We start from the raw sequence: 17,930 nt of genomic DNA, 5'->3' as shown, positions 1-17,930 counted from the left end.
TTACATTCTGAGAAATACATCATTAGGTGATTTAGTCATTGTGCAAACATCATAGTGTACTTACACAAACCTAGATGGTATAGACTACTATACAAATAGGCTAGAGCTTATTGTGTAGTCGATTACAAACCTGTACAGCATGTGACTCTACTGAAGACCATAGGCAATTGAAACACAATGGTTATTTGTGTATCTAAATACAGAAAAAGTACAGTAAAAAGAGAGTGTAAAATACTTTTTTTTTTTTTTTAAAAAAAAGGGTAGACCTGTATAGGACACTTATCATGAATGGAGCTTGCAGGACTGGAAGTTGCTCTGGGTGAGTGAGTAGTGAGTGAATGTGAAGGCCTAGGACACATCTGTATACTACTATAGGCTTTATAAATACTATACACTTAGACTACACTAAATTTATTTTTAAACTTTTCTTTCTTCAATAATAAACCTTAGCTTACTGTAACTGTTTTTACTTCATAAACTTTTTGACTTTTCTTTTTCCCCCCTGAAGACAGTGTCTCTCCGTTGCCCAGGATGAAGTGCAGTGATGCTATCATGGTTCACTGCAACCACCAATTCCTGGGCCCAAGCAATGCTCCCACTTCAGCCTTCTAGATAGCTGAAGCTACAGGTGTGCACCACAACACCTGGCTTGTTTAATTTTTGTAGAGACGAGGTTTCACTATGTTACCCAGGCTGGTTTCCAAATCCCGGGCTCAAGCAATCCCCCTGCCTTGGCCTCCCATAGTGATGGGATTACAGGTCTGAGCCATTGTACCTGGCCAACTTTTTAAACTCTTTTGTAATAACACTTAGCTTAAAAGACAAGCACATTGTACAAATGTACAAAAATATTTTCTTTCCTTTTATCCTCATATTCTATAAGCTTTTTTCTATTTTAAATTCTTTTTAACTTTTTAAACTTTTACAAACACACCCCATTAGCCTAGGCCTACACAGGGTTAGGATCATCAATATCACTGTCTTCCACCTCCGTGTTCCACTGGAAGCTCTTCAGGGGCGGTAACATGCATGGAGCTGTCATCTATGATAACATTGTCTTCCTCTGGATACCTCCTGAAAAAACTGCCTGAGGCTGTTTTACTGTTACCTTTTTTGTTGTTGTTAAGTATGTGTACACTCTAACAATAACCAATAACATAAACCGGTGACATAGTTGTTTATTGTCATTTTCAAGTATTACCTAACATACATAACTGTATCTGCTATACTTCCATACAACTGGTAGCACAGTAGATATGCTTACACTAACATCACCACAAACACAATACATGGCAATATTACAAGAGCTAAGGCACCTCTAGGAGATATGAATTTTTCAGCTCCATTTTAATTTTCTGGGACCACCATCATATATACACCATTGTTGAACGTCATTCTTCAGCTGTGACTGTAGTGACTTCCAATGATAATGGTTTTATCCCTGCTTCTTCCTAGGTGGCTCAGGATAAAAAATTAAGTCTCTACCAAGTTCTGGCATAATCCCTAATGAAAACAGAATTGTAATTCTGGTCTGTATTTTCTAAACATTACAGATACATTTAGTTTTGAGCATTTCATAGACTATGTTTGCATCCTTCTTATGTATTCATTTGGCAGGGTTTAGAAGGAGCATGGTTTTAAAGAGGACTTATAATCATTTCCTGATTTTGAAGATGTACTTCTGGAGAGTACTCTCACAGTTACAGAGGTGAATCTGATTTTGCTAATAGCACTTTTGCTTTCTGTCCCTTGCAAAAGTCCCAAAATCCCACAAATCACTAAAGAACTTACTCAAATAAGTTCCTTAACTTGTTCCCCAAAAACCTATAGAAATAAAAGAAAAAGAGAGAGAGTAAAATAATTCGACTGGTGACACAGATCCAAAGCGTTTTTTCTCAGAAAGATGACTTAAAATATGGTCACAAAAATTTTAGACAATACCAACTCATCAAGTATGGTCTTGGGGGAGGTTCTTTTAAATTCCATGAGTCCCAGAATCTCAAAGGTAAAATAAGAAGCATAATTTAATATGAAATGTAGCTGTTTGATCATATAAATCTTTATAGTATACACATACTTTCACATACACTACCTCAAATAATCCTTTCGTAGCCACTTTCTACAAATGAAAAAATCGAGGCCCAAAGAAACTAAGAGAATGTCCACAGATTGGAACCACTATTTGAGGACTTCCTGCCATCACTCCTGATGCTATTATTTATAACTCCTTAATAATGTTTTAACACCCTTGAGCTGCTAAATTGGATCTAGTGTGTGATTAGCACACATTTTTTAAGTTTGAATGCTTTTAGGCAAACCATGTACTTTCCAGCTCAGTTCAGTCTTCCCACTACTACCAATATTATCAATGTGTGTGAGAAATCATTCTGTGTTTATTTTCCTTGGGTAATAGTAATCACCTACTTGAACACTTGGGGTCTTAGCCATTTGTTTTTTCTTAAGAGCCTGATCAATATTCAATAGCAACAATTTTTTTAAAAGTCCTCAAAAGAGGCCGGGCACAGTGGCTCACGCCTCTAATCCCAGCACTTTGGGAGGCTGAGGCGAGTGGATCACAAGGTTAGGAGAGGGAGACCATTCATGCTAACATGGTGATACCCCGTCTCTACTAAAAATACAAAAAATTAGCTGGGCGTGGCCACTGCACTCCAGCCGGGTGATGGAGCAAGACTCTGTCTTAAGAGAAAAAAAAAAAAAAAAAAATTCCTTAAAAGAGTCTATGTGACTTTGTACTGTGATTTATAACCAGATTTACTAAGAGGTTAATTATGATAACCCAAACTTTCTTTTGCACTCTTCAAAAAGGCTTTTTGCATACTCTATTTAATGGTGAAACTAAAAAGTGAAAATACAGATGGGCTAGGCAGTCTATAAATTAAAAATTATTAGTAATAAAATAATTAACCAGTGTTAAGTTCTACTGATACTGTAATAATGTATTGTTTCAAGGCAAAATAAATGGAATATTTGGTGTATGGATTACACAATACTTCTTTTCCCCTTGGCATAACATAGAAGATCCATTTATAAGAGACCCATTAATAGTCAAAAATGTTTATTTACAAGAGTAGAGTATGTCCTCTTATCCTTGCTCAAGACTCTAAAGACATCTAAGATTATCTGAAACCACTCTTCTGAGATTGTACCAATAGCAAATGTATTCCACAAATTCTACAAATTTTAAAAAAAGAACCATGTGAATGTCCAAATTATGACGGCATCCCAAAGAACATTCATGGGCACATTTCTGACACTGTTACTTAGCATATAAAAACGCACACTTCAATGGCTAGGTGTGGTGGCTCACACCTGTAATCCCAGCACTTTAGGAGGCTGAGGTGGGCAGATCACAAGGTCAAGAGATCGAGACCATCCTGGCCAACATGATGAAACTCCATCTCTACTAAAAATACAAAAAGTAGCTGGGCGTGGTGGCACACACCTGTAGTCCCAACTACCTGGGAGGCTGAAGCAGGAGAATCACTTGCACCCAGGAGGCAGAGGCTGAAGTGAGCTGAGATCACGCCACTGCACTCCAGCCTGGCCAAAGAGCGAGACTCCATCTCAAAAAAAAAAAAGCACACTTCAGTGAACAATATCTGAATGAGCATTGTATTCCAAAGCTTTCCTGCAGAACTATCAGTAAGAGATTCTCTGACTTCTCAGTGGAATTTTAGTTTCTCAATCTTAAATTGAGACCCCAAAACATCCTTCTACTTGTTGCATAAATATAATGGAAAAAATTATTAGCTCACTTAGGCACCCTGAAAACTAGTAGTATGTATTAACAAATGATAATGGTCTAAATTTTTTTTTTTTTTTTTTTTTTTGAGGCGGAGTCTCACGCTGTTGCCCAGGCTGGAGTGCAGTGGCGCGATCTCGGCTCACTGCAAGCTCCGCCTCCCGGGTTCCCGCCATTCTCCTGCCTCAGCCTCCTGAGTAGCTGGGACTACAGGCGCCCGCCACCGCGCCCGGCTAATTTTTTGTATTTTTAGTAGAGACGGGGTTTCACTGTGGTCTCGATCTCCTGACCTTGTGATCCGCCCGCCTCGGCCTCCCAAAGTGCTGGGATTACAGGCTTGAGCCACCGCGCCCGGCCTAAATTTTTTTTTTATAGCATGAAAAGGTTAAAATCACGACAAAGGAGCCCTTTTGAACCTTGCTTAGATAGCTTACTGTAAACACCAGCTGAAAATAAAATCAACAGTCAAAACCTGTTCCCTTTTCCCCCAATTTTTTTAGTTACAAGTAAAATGAGAGCCACTAGAATTATTTTTCAGAAAACTTACCACCAGGGGGCAGTTCACCTGTAATTTAGGTAAGATTCTAATCTGTCAAAATTTAAGAATCTGAATAATTACCAGTAAGTAGAAAATGAACAAAGAATGATTTTATAAACCTGCTTCAAGGTTATTTGAGAATTTTAATGCAAAGATTTAAAAACATTGATGCTACTGAAAGCATATTACTACTGTATGTAGGTATGTATAAAATTAGAGCTGCCAAAAAAACCATTTCAGAGTAAGTATAAAGAACACAAAAACCCAAATAGAGTTGTACTAAGTCTCCTTACAGATAACTTTGCCACAATATTAAAAGGCAAACAACAACAACAAAAAACTCTCTGGTAGGTTATTAGGATGTTTACTTACTTTGAAAACAAATTTTTTTATTCCCAGCAATATATCCATATAATTAAAAACATAACTAAAAATGCAAAAGAGCACAAATTAAAATATTTTCCTTGAAATGGTTTCAATATTTTTCTTTTGTTTTTTAAAGGAGATGAAGTCTTGCTGTTCTCCAGGCTGGTCTCAAACTCCTGGGCTTAAGCGATTCTCTCACCTCAGCCTCCCAAGTAGTCAGGATCAGGGGGATGCAACCACCATGCACAAAGTCCGGATTCAATATTTTTCCAAGAAATGTTTCTTTTGCTTATATTTTGAAATTAAGGACTGTCCTCAGGACAGGAAAATATGAAGTTCATTAAAAAAAAATTAATTCAAAATAAGCCCAATAGCACAAGAGCCCAAAAAGGAAGTTTAGCCATCCAGATAAAGTGTTTTTTGTTTTTTTTTTGTTAGTTTTTTTTTTTAAAGGCCGTTTCTAAACACTTCAAAAGATGAATTACATGCTTTGGATATTACTAAGTTGAACTGCCAAACACAATACTATGAATTCATAGTATCAAGACCTATTATTTTAAAAAAACCTAAGTATATGACTGTATCTTTTATAAATTAATGACAAAAAAAAAGAAAAACCTACTTTATTCTGGATCACTACAAGTTCTATTTCTGTGTCTTGAGAGTCTTGGTTTGTTACTTAAGTGGAATGGTCTATTACTGTTGGAACACTAGGCAATAATGGTTGTAAAGCTCCGAATTTGTAGGATTTAAAAAAATGATACAAACTACTATTTTTTTAAAGTATATAAAATTTTAAAGTAAACCTGTGATTAAATTCACAAACTCACAATCTAATTACTTGATATTTATTAATAATTAAGGGCAACTTAATGACAACAATGGTACTAATATTAAATTTACCTTAATTTAGTGGCATAGCCGCAACTTACCCCCACCCCTTCTTTGGTTAATGGGACTCCCTTCCTTTGCAGAACTTAACTACCTCCTATTCTGTTTCTGGTGACACCACCAACCAAAATCCCATATATTCAGGTTTTTAGGGAAAAATAGTTGGATATACTATCTCCACTGGGAGAGAGACAGTAAAAAGTAGAAAGGCAAAATCTCTTTCTATAACTTCCCCAAGAGGGACATGTTTATCTCTGCATTTTCCTGAGGGCAACAATATAGGGAAAGAAGTCTTCCCTTTACTAAAAAATATTGGAATTTCCCTCCTTTCATAATATATTGCAATAAAATCACGTAAGCCTTTTTCCTATCAGGGCATTACTCTTAATCATTTCTAGTCATCCAACCTAAAAGACCTATGATAATTATCGTTAACTTTTTATATTGATCTTAAAAAGCATCTGAAAGAGATACATAATCAAAATTTTACTAGGTGATTTAAAATAACATGAAATGATTTAAACCAGGAGAAAGGAAAGTGAACACGGATGAGGGTAGGGCACATTTGACCATATTCAAGGATTGTGAGGGCTGGGAGATAAGAATATGGAGGTTCATTACATTAATCTTTGTGCACGTTCAAAATGTGCCATGATAACATAAACTTTTAAAAGACCTTTGTTGACACACCACCTGCTCAGACTGATAATTCTCAAGGATCTCAGTGCACCACTTTTTTGGAGTTTCTCCATTCAACCAGCCTTGAGGAATAAAATGTTTTTCCCTTCCCAAAGCTCAGAATTATTTTCTAAACAGCCCCAAATATTTCCATATGCTAAAGAAAAGAGCATTATGAATCAATAATGCATATGTCCCTAAGACCTCACACTATTAAATCTTTAGGAAATCAGTTTTCCTAACACTCTATTTATTGTGTTACCACTTTTCCCCTTATGTAGATAACTCATTTACTAATTAATATTTATTCACCTGTCAGAATTGCCTTTATACAACTGATTTCCATAATGCCTCTTAGATTACAATCTCCAAATAGACAAGGATTTAACTTCCTTGTACTGTGTATTGCTTACTGCCAGTTGTTAAAAAGCCACAGAAAATTCTACGTGTCAATTCTAAACACCTAGAAGGGAAATATATTTCTCTGTTATCCTGCGTTGACTGATGACTTTGGATATACTGCATACTGTGAACCATTATAGGGCTATAACTCCTCTCTAGAGTATAAATTTCACCAGATTAAGAAAAAGTACAGAATCAAGCAAACAGCTGAGACATCAACGTAATTTTTTTTTCCTTTTTTTTTTCCCAGTTACCCTTAGATCACATTTTTCCCTGTTTCACATCAGACCTCAAAATCACGGCATCTCTATTATTTGTGATGGGCTGAGGATAAGAGAAGTGTGTTCGAATTCACCTTATTCTAACAAAAAGGCAATTAAGTTCAAAGGAAAGCTGATTTCTAACTACAAATGTTCTTAGTTCTTTGCAAGATAACATTTTTATATCTGCTTAAATCCAGAGAGATTTTTATTCCACAATTAGATTTTAACATCAATAAAATCTTAGATATAACAATGCAGATGAACAATTTAATTTGCATTGAAATAAATATTAGACATACAAAGCACATACAGCGAAAAAGGGTCACAATAAATTACAAGTAGAGACATTATTTCCCTCAATCACCAAAGAAAGCCCTTGATACTTCCAATTTCACACCATCAAATTTATCATTCTTGCTGATTTAAGCAGAACACAAAACAAATATGGATCCCAGGGCTTACTTTCACAGGTACCAGCATGGATAATTTACTACCGTGATCCAATTTGGAAATCAGTAGGGACCAGTAAATCGCTGCATAAAAGAAAGAGTGAATGAGGTCCTTTTTCCTTAGTGTCAGCAGGCTATGATTATTATGTTTATTAGATTTTCTTGAAAGGACTTCACATTTTCTCAGATATGCAGGAGAACTATATTTCCCCTCTGAGCTCTACATTAGCATTTATGTGCTTTGGTCTTGAATACAGGGGAATGAATTTTTCAATTTATTTTATAAATTTATATAGTCTGGATAGCATTGGCCTGAAGAATGTAACCCTCCAACCTGTACAATATTAGATATTAAAAATGGATTCAAGAGAAGTTACTAAGAAATGCTGACATACTGTCTATACAAATTTTTAGTTCAATATATGCCATTATATAAAGCACCAAGAGTAATGCATTTATAAATCAAACCATTTTTTATGACCCTGTTTCTAATCTTTGTAACCCTTTTACATTTGTTCCAATATACACACATCATAAATGATACTTGCTCAACACTTCACTGATTTGGTCTCAACTTAAAAAAATACGTATGTAGGCAAAACTTAAAGTCAAAAGGAACTGTTCTAACAGTTACAAGAGAAAATAGTAAATGTTTGGAACAAACTGTCATGAACCAAGAAAAAAAAGGTTAGTTTCAAAGTGCTAAGCATATCAAGTGAGTAGCTTCAGAAGGCTAGATAGAATGAAATGATTCTTAGGCCATTCTTTCTCCTGGAATATGAGCTAACTGTTAGATCTCAGCAAAGATATCCACCTATAATTTTTTCCTATTGTTTTCTAAGAAAGGAATCTGCTTTAGATTTTAAAATACTGTGCTTTCTTTATCTGTTGTGACATCAACTCACATTGCAGGTCAGATTTCCTACATGCACAAGAGGAGAAAAGCTATAGAGTTAATCCATCACACTTGAACATGTTCCTTCTAAAGAACCCATGTGAACATTGCCTTAGAACATAAACATTTCCTAGAATAGTTATTACCAGGAAACCTCCCAAACTCTTAGCAGCTCCTTTCTTCTCCTTCATAGAAGATCCAATCATAACTTTCTACCCTGAATATAAGACTGCTCCTTAAAACAATCTCTGGAAATAACTCCTAGATTTACACAGGTATGCCTTTGGTATACTAAATGTTGAGCTATAATATCATATAGTCTCTGGAATTCTCCTAATCCTAGATAATTCCAGTGAGTTGTTAAGGGAAACTAGTTGTCTCAGCCAGGCTCAGTGGTTCACACCTATAATCCCAGTACGTTGAGAGGCTGAGGCGGGCAGATCACTTGAGGCCAGGAGTTTCAAGATCAACCTGACCAACATGGTGAAATCCTGTCTCTACTACAAATACAAAAATTAGCCAGGCATGGTGGTGCATGCCTGTAGTCTCAGCTGCTAGGGAGGCTGAGGCATGAGAATCGCTTGAACCCAGGAGGCAGAGGTTGCAGTGAGCCGAGACTGCACCACTGCACTCTAGCCTGGGCAACAGAGAGAGAATCTGTCTTAAAAAAAAAAAAAAAAAAAAAGAGAGAGAGAGAGAGAAACTAGTTGTCTCTATAAGCCAAGCTTAATTTTCAAATCTAGGTACCATTCCTCATATAATATCTACAAATTTTATATTACTATCAAAAGTCTAAATTTTAAGAGGTTGAACTGGCTATATCTAGTCTACCTACAAAATTATAATGAAAACATTTTAAGTACTATTTTCCTACACATCTGAAAACGAAGGAGAAAGTACAATTTTATATTAGTGTGTTTCGGTGATTTAGGCACTTAGCATGAAAAGAAAAAACTGGATGGACCACGATCTTAATGATGTCACTCCAAATCGTGCCCTATTTTACTGTTTTCCTAGAAAGCACATATTGACAGGGTACTTCTTTTGAATAATTCAGTATTTTAAAAATGTAGGCTAGGTGTGGTGCCTCAGGCCTGTAATCCCAGCACTTTGGAAGGCCGAGACGGGCGGATCACGAGGTCAGGAGCTCAAGACCAGCCTGGTCAACGTGGTGAAATCCCGTCTCTACCGAAAATACAAAAATTAGCCAGGCATGGTGGTGGGCACCTGTAATCCCAGCTACTTGGGGGGCTGAAGCAGGAGAATTGCTTGAATCTGGGAGGTGGAGGTTGCAGTGGGCTGAGAGGGCGCCATTGCACTCCAGCCTGGCCAATAAGAGTGAAACTCCATCTCAAAAACAAACAAGCAAGCAAACAAAAAATGCTTAATATTTTTTCAATCTTGAATGATTACATATTTAAAAGAGTGATGGAATTCAGGGACTTAGTTTTATAGCTGACTCAGCACTTTTGGTGGCATTTAACCTTCAAACACACCATGTGAGAATGGGGGGCTACCTGAGGAAAGAGTGCCACCTACTGATTATAAACGTAACTGTCCGTGGCTACTTCTTCCTTGAAGTTTTCATTTCTTTTTTTTTTTTTTTTTTTGAGACGAGTCTTGCTCTGTAGCCCGGGCTGGAGTGCAGTGGCCATCTCAGCTCACTGCAAGCTCCGCCTCCCGGGTTTACGCCATTCTCCTGCCTCAGCCTCCGGAGTAGCTGGGACTACAGGCGCCCGCCACCTCGCCCGGCTAGTTTTTTGTATTTTTAGTAGAGACGGGGTTTCACGGTGTTAGCCAGGATGGTCTCGATCTCCTGACCTCGTGATCCGCCCGTCTCTGCCTCCCAAAGTGCTGGGATTACAGGCTTGAGCCACCGCGCCCGGCGAAGTTTTCATTTCAAAGTGTCAAAATTAGTCTAATTTGTGTGACAGCTTTGAGACTGTCAGATTCTAAGGAGGTTGAAGAAGGAAGAGGTGGTGGTCAGAATAACTATGTTAATCAAAATAAACTCCTAAGCATTAGCATTAGTTAAGGTTCTTCACCTCAATCTCTCAAAATTAATGTTATTTTCAACTAAAACTTTAAAAAAAAATCTCTCAGTTCTACTTGTCTTATTACACATATACTCATCTTCTTTTCCAGAAAAAATAATATTCATGTCCTAAACTTAGAAACCTAACCTGAAGTTTTGATCTGGATTTTTAGGAAGAAGGAAGTATTGATAATTTCATCATTCTTAGCTCTATAACAGAATCTATTAATTTTTCATAATTTTTAGTTTAATATTATAGCTGACCTTGATGTTCTCTGTAAAGGACATTCTTAAATATTCAAGTCTAACTATCCTTTTTTCTTTTTTTTTGAGACGGAGTCTCGCTTTGTCACCCAGGCTGGAGTGCAGTGGTGAAATCTCACTGCAAGCTCCGCCTCCCAGGTTCACGCCATTCTCCTGCCTCAGCCTCCAAGTAGCGGGGACTACAGGTGCGCACCACCACGCCCGGCTAATTTTTTGTATTTTTTGTAGAGACAGGGTTTCACCGTGTTAGCCAGGATGGTCTTGATCTCCTGACCTCGTGATCCGCACCCCCTCGGCCTCCCAAAGTGCTGGGATTACAGGCGTGAGCCACCACGCCCGGCCGAAGTCTAACTTTCTTTAAAAATTCGCTTGCTTTCTTTCTTCCAGGAGGATCTACCTCTGAATTTTATTCCCCCCCCCCCAAAAAAAAAAAAAAAAACTAAATACAAATTGCACTTAATAAATTTCTCTTTAGACTGATTAATATTAGAGTTTAAATTAATAAGGTACCAACTATACAAAAGGACAGAGAATCCTTGCTAAAATAAAGTAGATTTTGTATAAGGCTTCCATCTATCCAAAAAGGTTTAATATTTAAGTGCTGGAAGAACAATGGTACTACACCACTTCCTGAAGAATTAGACACTCTGGATGTTAAATGAACTTCTTTTAAACCTGTAATTAACAATAAGTTGAACGATGCAGTAAAGAGTTAATTTCTCTTACTACATTCATTCTATATATTGCTATTTTATTTCCTTAATTTTAATTTGATAGGTATACATGTTAACACTGTAATTTCAAATTCCAAATCAGCTGGTTGTAGATATTTCTATTGCAGAATTTCTAACTATGAGTTCATGCAAACTAAACATCCAGTAATGCTTAAATTGTAAAACTTACTTTTTCATGAGTTTAAGAGTACCTTTTTTGTATATTAAACCTTCCTTTAAGAAACAAATGTTTCAACTTGTCAAACATGAGTATATCAGAAATATTGTAATTCTGCTATAATGACACAAAACCTCAATGTAAAGCACAGTGTTGTTTTATATTGCAGTAGTTTTAATGTTAAAATTCTTTTTGTTAAAACCAACATGGATTACTGACCAATTATCTTGACCAACAGTACTTTTCAAAATAAAAAGGAAAAACTCAAAAAAGAGACACACAGATCTTTAAAAGATAATCATGATTTAAAAAAAAAAAAATCATGGATCATGGTATAAACAGAGCACACAAAAGGAAAATAAGAAATGAAAAAAAACTGTTGAAATTCAAATAAGTTTTATACTTCAGTTAGTAGTATTGTTCTGGGGCTAATATCTTACTTTAGATAAACGTTCTACAGTTATGTAAAATGTTAACATGAGAGGAGCTGAGTAAAGGGTATGCAAAAGAACTCTTCTAGGCCAGGCGCGGTGGCTCACACCTGTAATCCCAGCACTTTGGGAGGCCAAGGCAGGCAGATCACAAGGTCAGGAGATCGAGACCATCCTGGCCAACATGGTGAAACCCCATCTCTACTAAAAATACAAAAATTTTGTATTTTTACAATACAGCTGGGACTACAGGCATGGTAGCGTGCACCTGTAGTCCCAGCTACTTGGGAGGCTGAGGCAGGAGAAGCACTTGAACCCGCGAGGCAGAGGCTGCAGTGAGCCAGGATCACGCCACTGCACTCCAGCCTTGGCGACAGAGAGAGACTCTGTCTCAAAAAACAAAAACAAAACAAAAAACCTCTCTTGTACATTTCTGACTCTTCTATAAATCTAAAAGATTTTTTTAAATTATAGGAAAAGCCTTCAGCTGCCAAAATTTCTTGACATAATTCAAGACTTCATTTTTAAAAACATAATTAGAAATCAATGTTTACTTAACATTATAGTCATTTTATTGCTCTAGAAAATTTAGTTTCTAAAACCATTAGATTACTTATACAGTGACAATAAGACTAGCCACATACACACAAAATCAACTGTATATTATGAGGCTGCTTCTCCAACTTTGTGGACAAATATTACAAAAATACAAAAATAGCTGATTATAGTTAAGCTATCAAGTATAATTTTTCATGTATTTATCCTAAGAATATCCCCTTTTTATAGATTAGGAAGATGAACAAAAATAAAACTAATGTTACTGATAAATTACTAATGAATGTATTTGAGAAATTCAAATTACATGCAGAAAAAAACTAGTCACAAAAACCATTACACTACTCTGTACTAAAACTGTACAATGTTTTAAACATTTCCAATCATGCAACGGTAACGAAGATCAGCATGTATTTTATAAAAGAGTTGATGGGAGTTCAATGAACAGGATTTAACACATTTTACAACCCAAATCAAAGTGGCATAATACATCCAATTCCCCTAAATTTATCTATGCATTAAGAGACTGAAATGCACACTATTCCCCCACAACTCCTCCCCCTACTCCATTCCAATCAATTACCTTACTTGTAAAACCTTCCATTTAACCTTTTAAGTCAGATTTGATGGGTAAACATGTAATCTACAGTATACTCTCCATTATTATTTCAGAAGAGACACACATATAGTCAGAGGCTAAATCTTCGTTACATTCCTTTCAAAAGGCATCTAAACTGTTTCAATGGTCAATGAAAATTTAAGCCTAAGAAACCAAGAAAACTGGCAGTCAAGATTCTGAACTAGGTAGTTCTACAAACTATAATACGAATAATCTATATGTCCGCATTAGTAAAAGAAGGATTTCCTATTTGAGAACTGTTTCTCAATGGCTCTCTGAAGGGAAAGCTGTGTCACAACTGCTTTCTGCTTTCAATGGCAAGGTGACCCCAAATATTTATCCAGTTGGCTAAGAGGCTTACAGTTGAGCCTTTTAAAAAATACTCAAGGCCACAGAAGTACTTATGGAAATAAAATTTTAGAAGGTCGTAGTTTAAGATACACAGAATTCTTCTTATAATAGTACATTCAAAACACATCTGTCCTAACAAAGCAGCATAAAAGCAATTAAAAAACAATTTGAAATTAAATACACGGAGAAGTGTTAAAATCGTTAACCAAAATTACTGAATGATAGAATACTGTCTCAAAATGTACTGAATACACATATGTTTATGACCATAATGAACTCATGCCAGATATAAACTCAGGTTACCAATTCGGTTGAAACAAATTTTAGAGCTATTTTTACAAGAGAAATAAATGTACTTCATGATATAGGCACAACAGCATCTTTTTTAAAAAATTGGTATGTGTATCACTAGATACAGACTTTTTAACCATTAGCAACACAGCGCAGTAAAATTTTCTCAAAACTTTTTAAGCTTGATTTAACATGCCAAGAAAATGATTATTTTTCCACTGAGATGCATTTATGTAAATTATGTAAATTGGATTGAGGTCAGTGTAACACCTGGAATTTACAACCCCTAGCAGAAGTACCAGCTGCTAATAATGCTTATACTATATTTGTAGCTTAACTAGATGTTAAACTACGGAACTGTTGGTGCCAATCTGCTTATAAAGGCAATGCTCTGGAGACAAAGTCTTCTCACAAACAGTGGGCAAGCAGGTTTCATTATTATGTGTTCAACAACAATCCTCAGTTCATTAAATAAGGTCCTGCAAGATAAAATAGTTTTCTTTGAGAAACACAAGGAAAAAGCAATACACAGGCTTACCTCATTTTATTGCACTCCACAGATATTTCATTTTTTACAAATTGAAGGTTTGTTGCAACACCGCATACAGCAAGACTATCAGCGCCACCTTCCAACAGCATGTGCTCACTTCATGTCTCTGCGTCACACTTTGCCAATTCTCCCACTATTTCAAATGTTTTCATTATTACTGTATCTATCATGGTGATCTGTGATCATGCTCTTTGGTGTTACTATTATAACTGTTTTGGGGCACCACAAACTGCACAAATATAAGACAAAGCACTTAATCAAGGCCATTCCTGGTTGGTCTCTTTCCCTCTCCTCAGACCCACCTATTCCCTGAGACACAATATTGAAATGAAGCCAATTAATAACCCTACAATGGTCTGTAAGTGCTCAGGTGAAAAGAGGGCTCCCATGTCTGTCACTCTGGATGAAAACTAGAAATGATTAAGCTTAGTGAAAAAAGCATGGCTAAAGCCAAGACAGGCCAAAAGCTAGACGTCTTGTGCCAAATAGCCAAGCTGTGAATGCAAAGGAAAAGTTCCTGAAGGAAATCAAAAGTGCTATTTCTGTGAACGGATGAATGATAAGAAAGCAAAACAGCCTTATTGCTGATAGTAATGCTATTGCACACTTAACAGACTACAGTAGAGTGCAAACATAACTTTTGTATGCACTGGAAAACCAAAAAATTCATCTGACAGCTTTATTGTGATATTCACTTTATTGTGGTGTTCTGGAACCACTCCCACGATATTTCTGAAGTATGCCTCTAATGCTAAACAAATGCTGATGAAGGAATATATCACAGCCATTAGAATTTGAAGTAAAAGAAAAACTAGAATTCATTGTAGAGAAAACACAAAATACACACAATGAAATTCTCAAACTCAACATCTACATCTTTTATGGGTGGAAACACTCATTTAACAAAGGTATTTAATAAATGGCTAGCTCTAAAACCTCAGATTATATTTTTAAAATTATATATTTTGTCTTTAGAGTCACATTTTCACATTTAACTTACGCAATTTCAACTAGTTTTTTAAAAGAGAACAAGAAAAAATATATAACATGGGCACTGTTATATACTTATTCACCTACTATTTCCCTAAATGTACATATTTCCCCTCAGAGATTTCCTCTTCTGTAAAATAATTCTGAGTTGTGGTGAAGTTTAAATATGACACAGATGTTCAGTAAATGTAACTTCCCAGTTGGATCATAACACTGAACTATGACTCTTTTATGCCTTCAGACTAAAGCCCAAGTCCTCAACTTAACACCCAATACCCTCCACAATCTAGTCTCCATCTAATTTTCTGTCCTATCTCCTGCCACTCCCTGCCCTCGCTCCTATCATGGACTTATGCTACATGTTTGTGCCCAAAACCATGTGGGCTTTGCCTATGCCTTAACTGTGCTCACTGCCTACAAAGTATTATTACATACTGTACACATCACATACATTATACAGGCTAGTATACACAAAATCATGTATACTGTACTGACATTTATAAGTGATATGAAGGATCATCAAAGGTAATTTTAATCATTCACAATTTTCACCTTATGTGTTGACTCATCCTGTATAAAGATGCAACTCCTATTCTACCTTTCTGTGTCCTCTTTTACTTTTATGGTTAGAAAAAAAGCAACAAATTACTTTTCTAAACAAGTAGTCAATATGCTTGCACAGAAAGACAGAAATAATAATATTTGGAGTAATGCATAATTTTCCAAAACCTGACCTTCCTGTATCTCCTGTCTTCGTGAGAGCACCATTACAACTCTCTTAGGCTTCCAGGCCAGAAACCCGCGGGTCTTTAACTTACTCTTTTCTCTCAAGCCCTAATATCCTACCTCCTAATATCTTTCATATTTGTCCCCTTTTCCTTTTACCACTGGATTAGTTCAGGCTCTAGACTACTCTAACAGTCTCCAAATTGGTATTTTTCTTCTCTTGGTGAGCTTGCAATCCATTTTCTGGAATATTTCTAAATCAGATTTCATCATGGGGGTTCCCAATCTCTCCATGTTACAATCTTCAAAGGCTCTCCTTATCTCAAAATAAAATCCAAACCCTTTCATGATGTAGTGCTTTCTACCATCTACCTTTCTGGACAGAAATATTTATCAATCCTCTATATACTTCCTGAGCTCAAGTATGCTAAGCACTTTTCAGGCACCCATGTGTCAGAACTCAGATTCATTCTTTAAAGATTTGGCTTATGTCCCCACCTCCTCAGTGAATTCTCATTTGTCTCTGTCTGTTCTCTATACTTTCAGAGCACCTTCATCATCACACTGACTTACATAGCTGTCTAATTTACTCAGCAGTGAATACCTCTGAAAGAAGATATTTTAATTCCACATAAGTTCATCAACATACAATCCCTGTTTTAACCAATCAGTCAAATGAATAAAGCTAGAAGATATGAGGACTAATGAAGTCAATCATTTTCACTAAAGTCACATAGCTAGTTCTTTTATTACTGGCTGCATCACTGGCACAGACCAAGTCAGAAAGTTCCTTAACAGCGCGGACAACAGAACTTTGAGCAATGATAAAATTGTTGCATATCTCTGCTGACAGACCAAGTTACAGAGTTCCTTAATAGCACTGACAAGAGAACTTTGAGCAATGATAAAATTTTTGTATATCTGTGCTGACTCACAGTTTCCACCAGCAACATATGGCTTTTGAGTACCCACGTGAACTGTGCTCAAGGGAACTGAGTTTTAAGTTTTATGAATTTTATTTAAATGGTTAAATGTGGTTGCTGTGCTGTATTGGACAGCACAGCTATAGACAATCTGTACTAGATATCCAAAAAGAACTGAAACCACCAATTTGAGAATAAATATCATAGTGAAAATGGTACAAACTGTGAATACAGATGGTCTCAAAACCTTTAATTTAAAAAAGTGTAGAATTGAAAATAGTTTTATAGCCTGTTTATCAATATTTACAAGTTGAAATATTTTCCATTACCTTTCCAATAGTTTTGATTAAAATGGGTGCTTGTTGGCCGGGCGCGGTGGGTCAAGCCTGTAATCCCAGCACTTTGGGAGGCCGAGACGGGTGGATCACGAGGTCAGGAGATCGAGACCATCCTGGCTAACACAGTGAAACCCCGTCTCTACTAAAAAATACAAAAAAACTAGCCGGGCGAGGTGGCGGGCGCCTGTAGTCCCGGCTACTCGGGAGGCTGAGGCAGGAGAATGGCCTGAACCCGGGAGGCGGAGCTTGCAGTGAGCTGAGATCCGGCCACTGCACTCCAGCAAGGGGGACAGAGTGAGACTCGGTCTCAAAAAAAAAAAAAAAAAAAAAAATGGGTGCTTGTAAGAGAGCTTTGAAGATGTTTACTAGCACATATTTGTGTTATCTTGATTCACCGCTATTCTTTCCTTTTCAGTCCTCTGAAAACTAAATTCTAGATGTACTAATATGATTTAAGGGTATATGGAGAAAATAGGAATGGCGAAGGAGGCACAAAGAAGCACAGAAAAACAAATGTGCTGATTAAAATAACAGATGTCAGGGCAAAAAACTATAACATAATGTCTGAAATGAATATAGGGACCGGAAAGAAAAAAGGCTAAAACTCATGAAATCAAGTAAAAATGAATGTTAATTTGCTACCACAGACTCATTAAGAACGAATGTCTAAAGTAAGTTCTATTTTAGAAAGTATTATAAAAAAGACATTGTCTATTAGCAC

General features: G+C 36.4%; 1 protein-coding gene across 3 annotated transcripts in view; it reads right to left on the bottom strand.

Annotated features, from left to right (window-relative positions):
- The window catches only part of TMEM33 (transmembrane protein 33), a 54,236-nt gene that overhangs the window by 20,318 nt on the left and 15,988 nt on the right, over positions 1–17,930 (bottom strand). The window contains exon 8 of one of the 3 annotated variants that reach the window (XM_074039710.1): positions 12,416–14,461. The exons of 1 other annotated variant lie outside the window; for it this stretch is intronic. In XM_074039710.1, the coding sequence (XP_073895811.1) occupies positions 14,371–14,461 (91 nt within the window). In that variant the 3' untranslated portion in view covers positions 12,416–14,370. Of the gene's footprint in view, positions 1–12,415; positions 14,462–17,930 lie in introns of those variants that run through there. One more of the 3 variants, XM_005554781.5, reaches the window with a different exon arrangement.

The sequence above is a fragment of the Macaca fascicularis genome, chromosome 5 (assembly GCF_037993035.2).
Source record: "Macaca fascicularis isolate 582-1 chromosome 5, T2T-MFA8v1.1".
Classification (NCBI taxonomy): domain Eukaryota; kingdom Metazoa; phylum Chordata; class Mammalia; order Primates; family Cercopithecidae; genus Macaca; species Macaca fascicularis.
The sequence above is the reverse complement of the archived record's forward strand: the minus strand, read 5'-3'. Positions and strand labels throughout refer to the sequence as shown.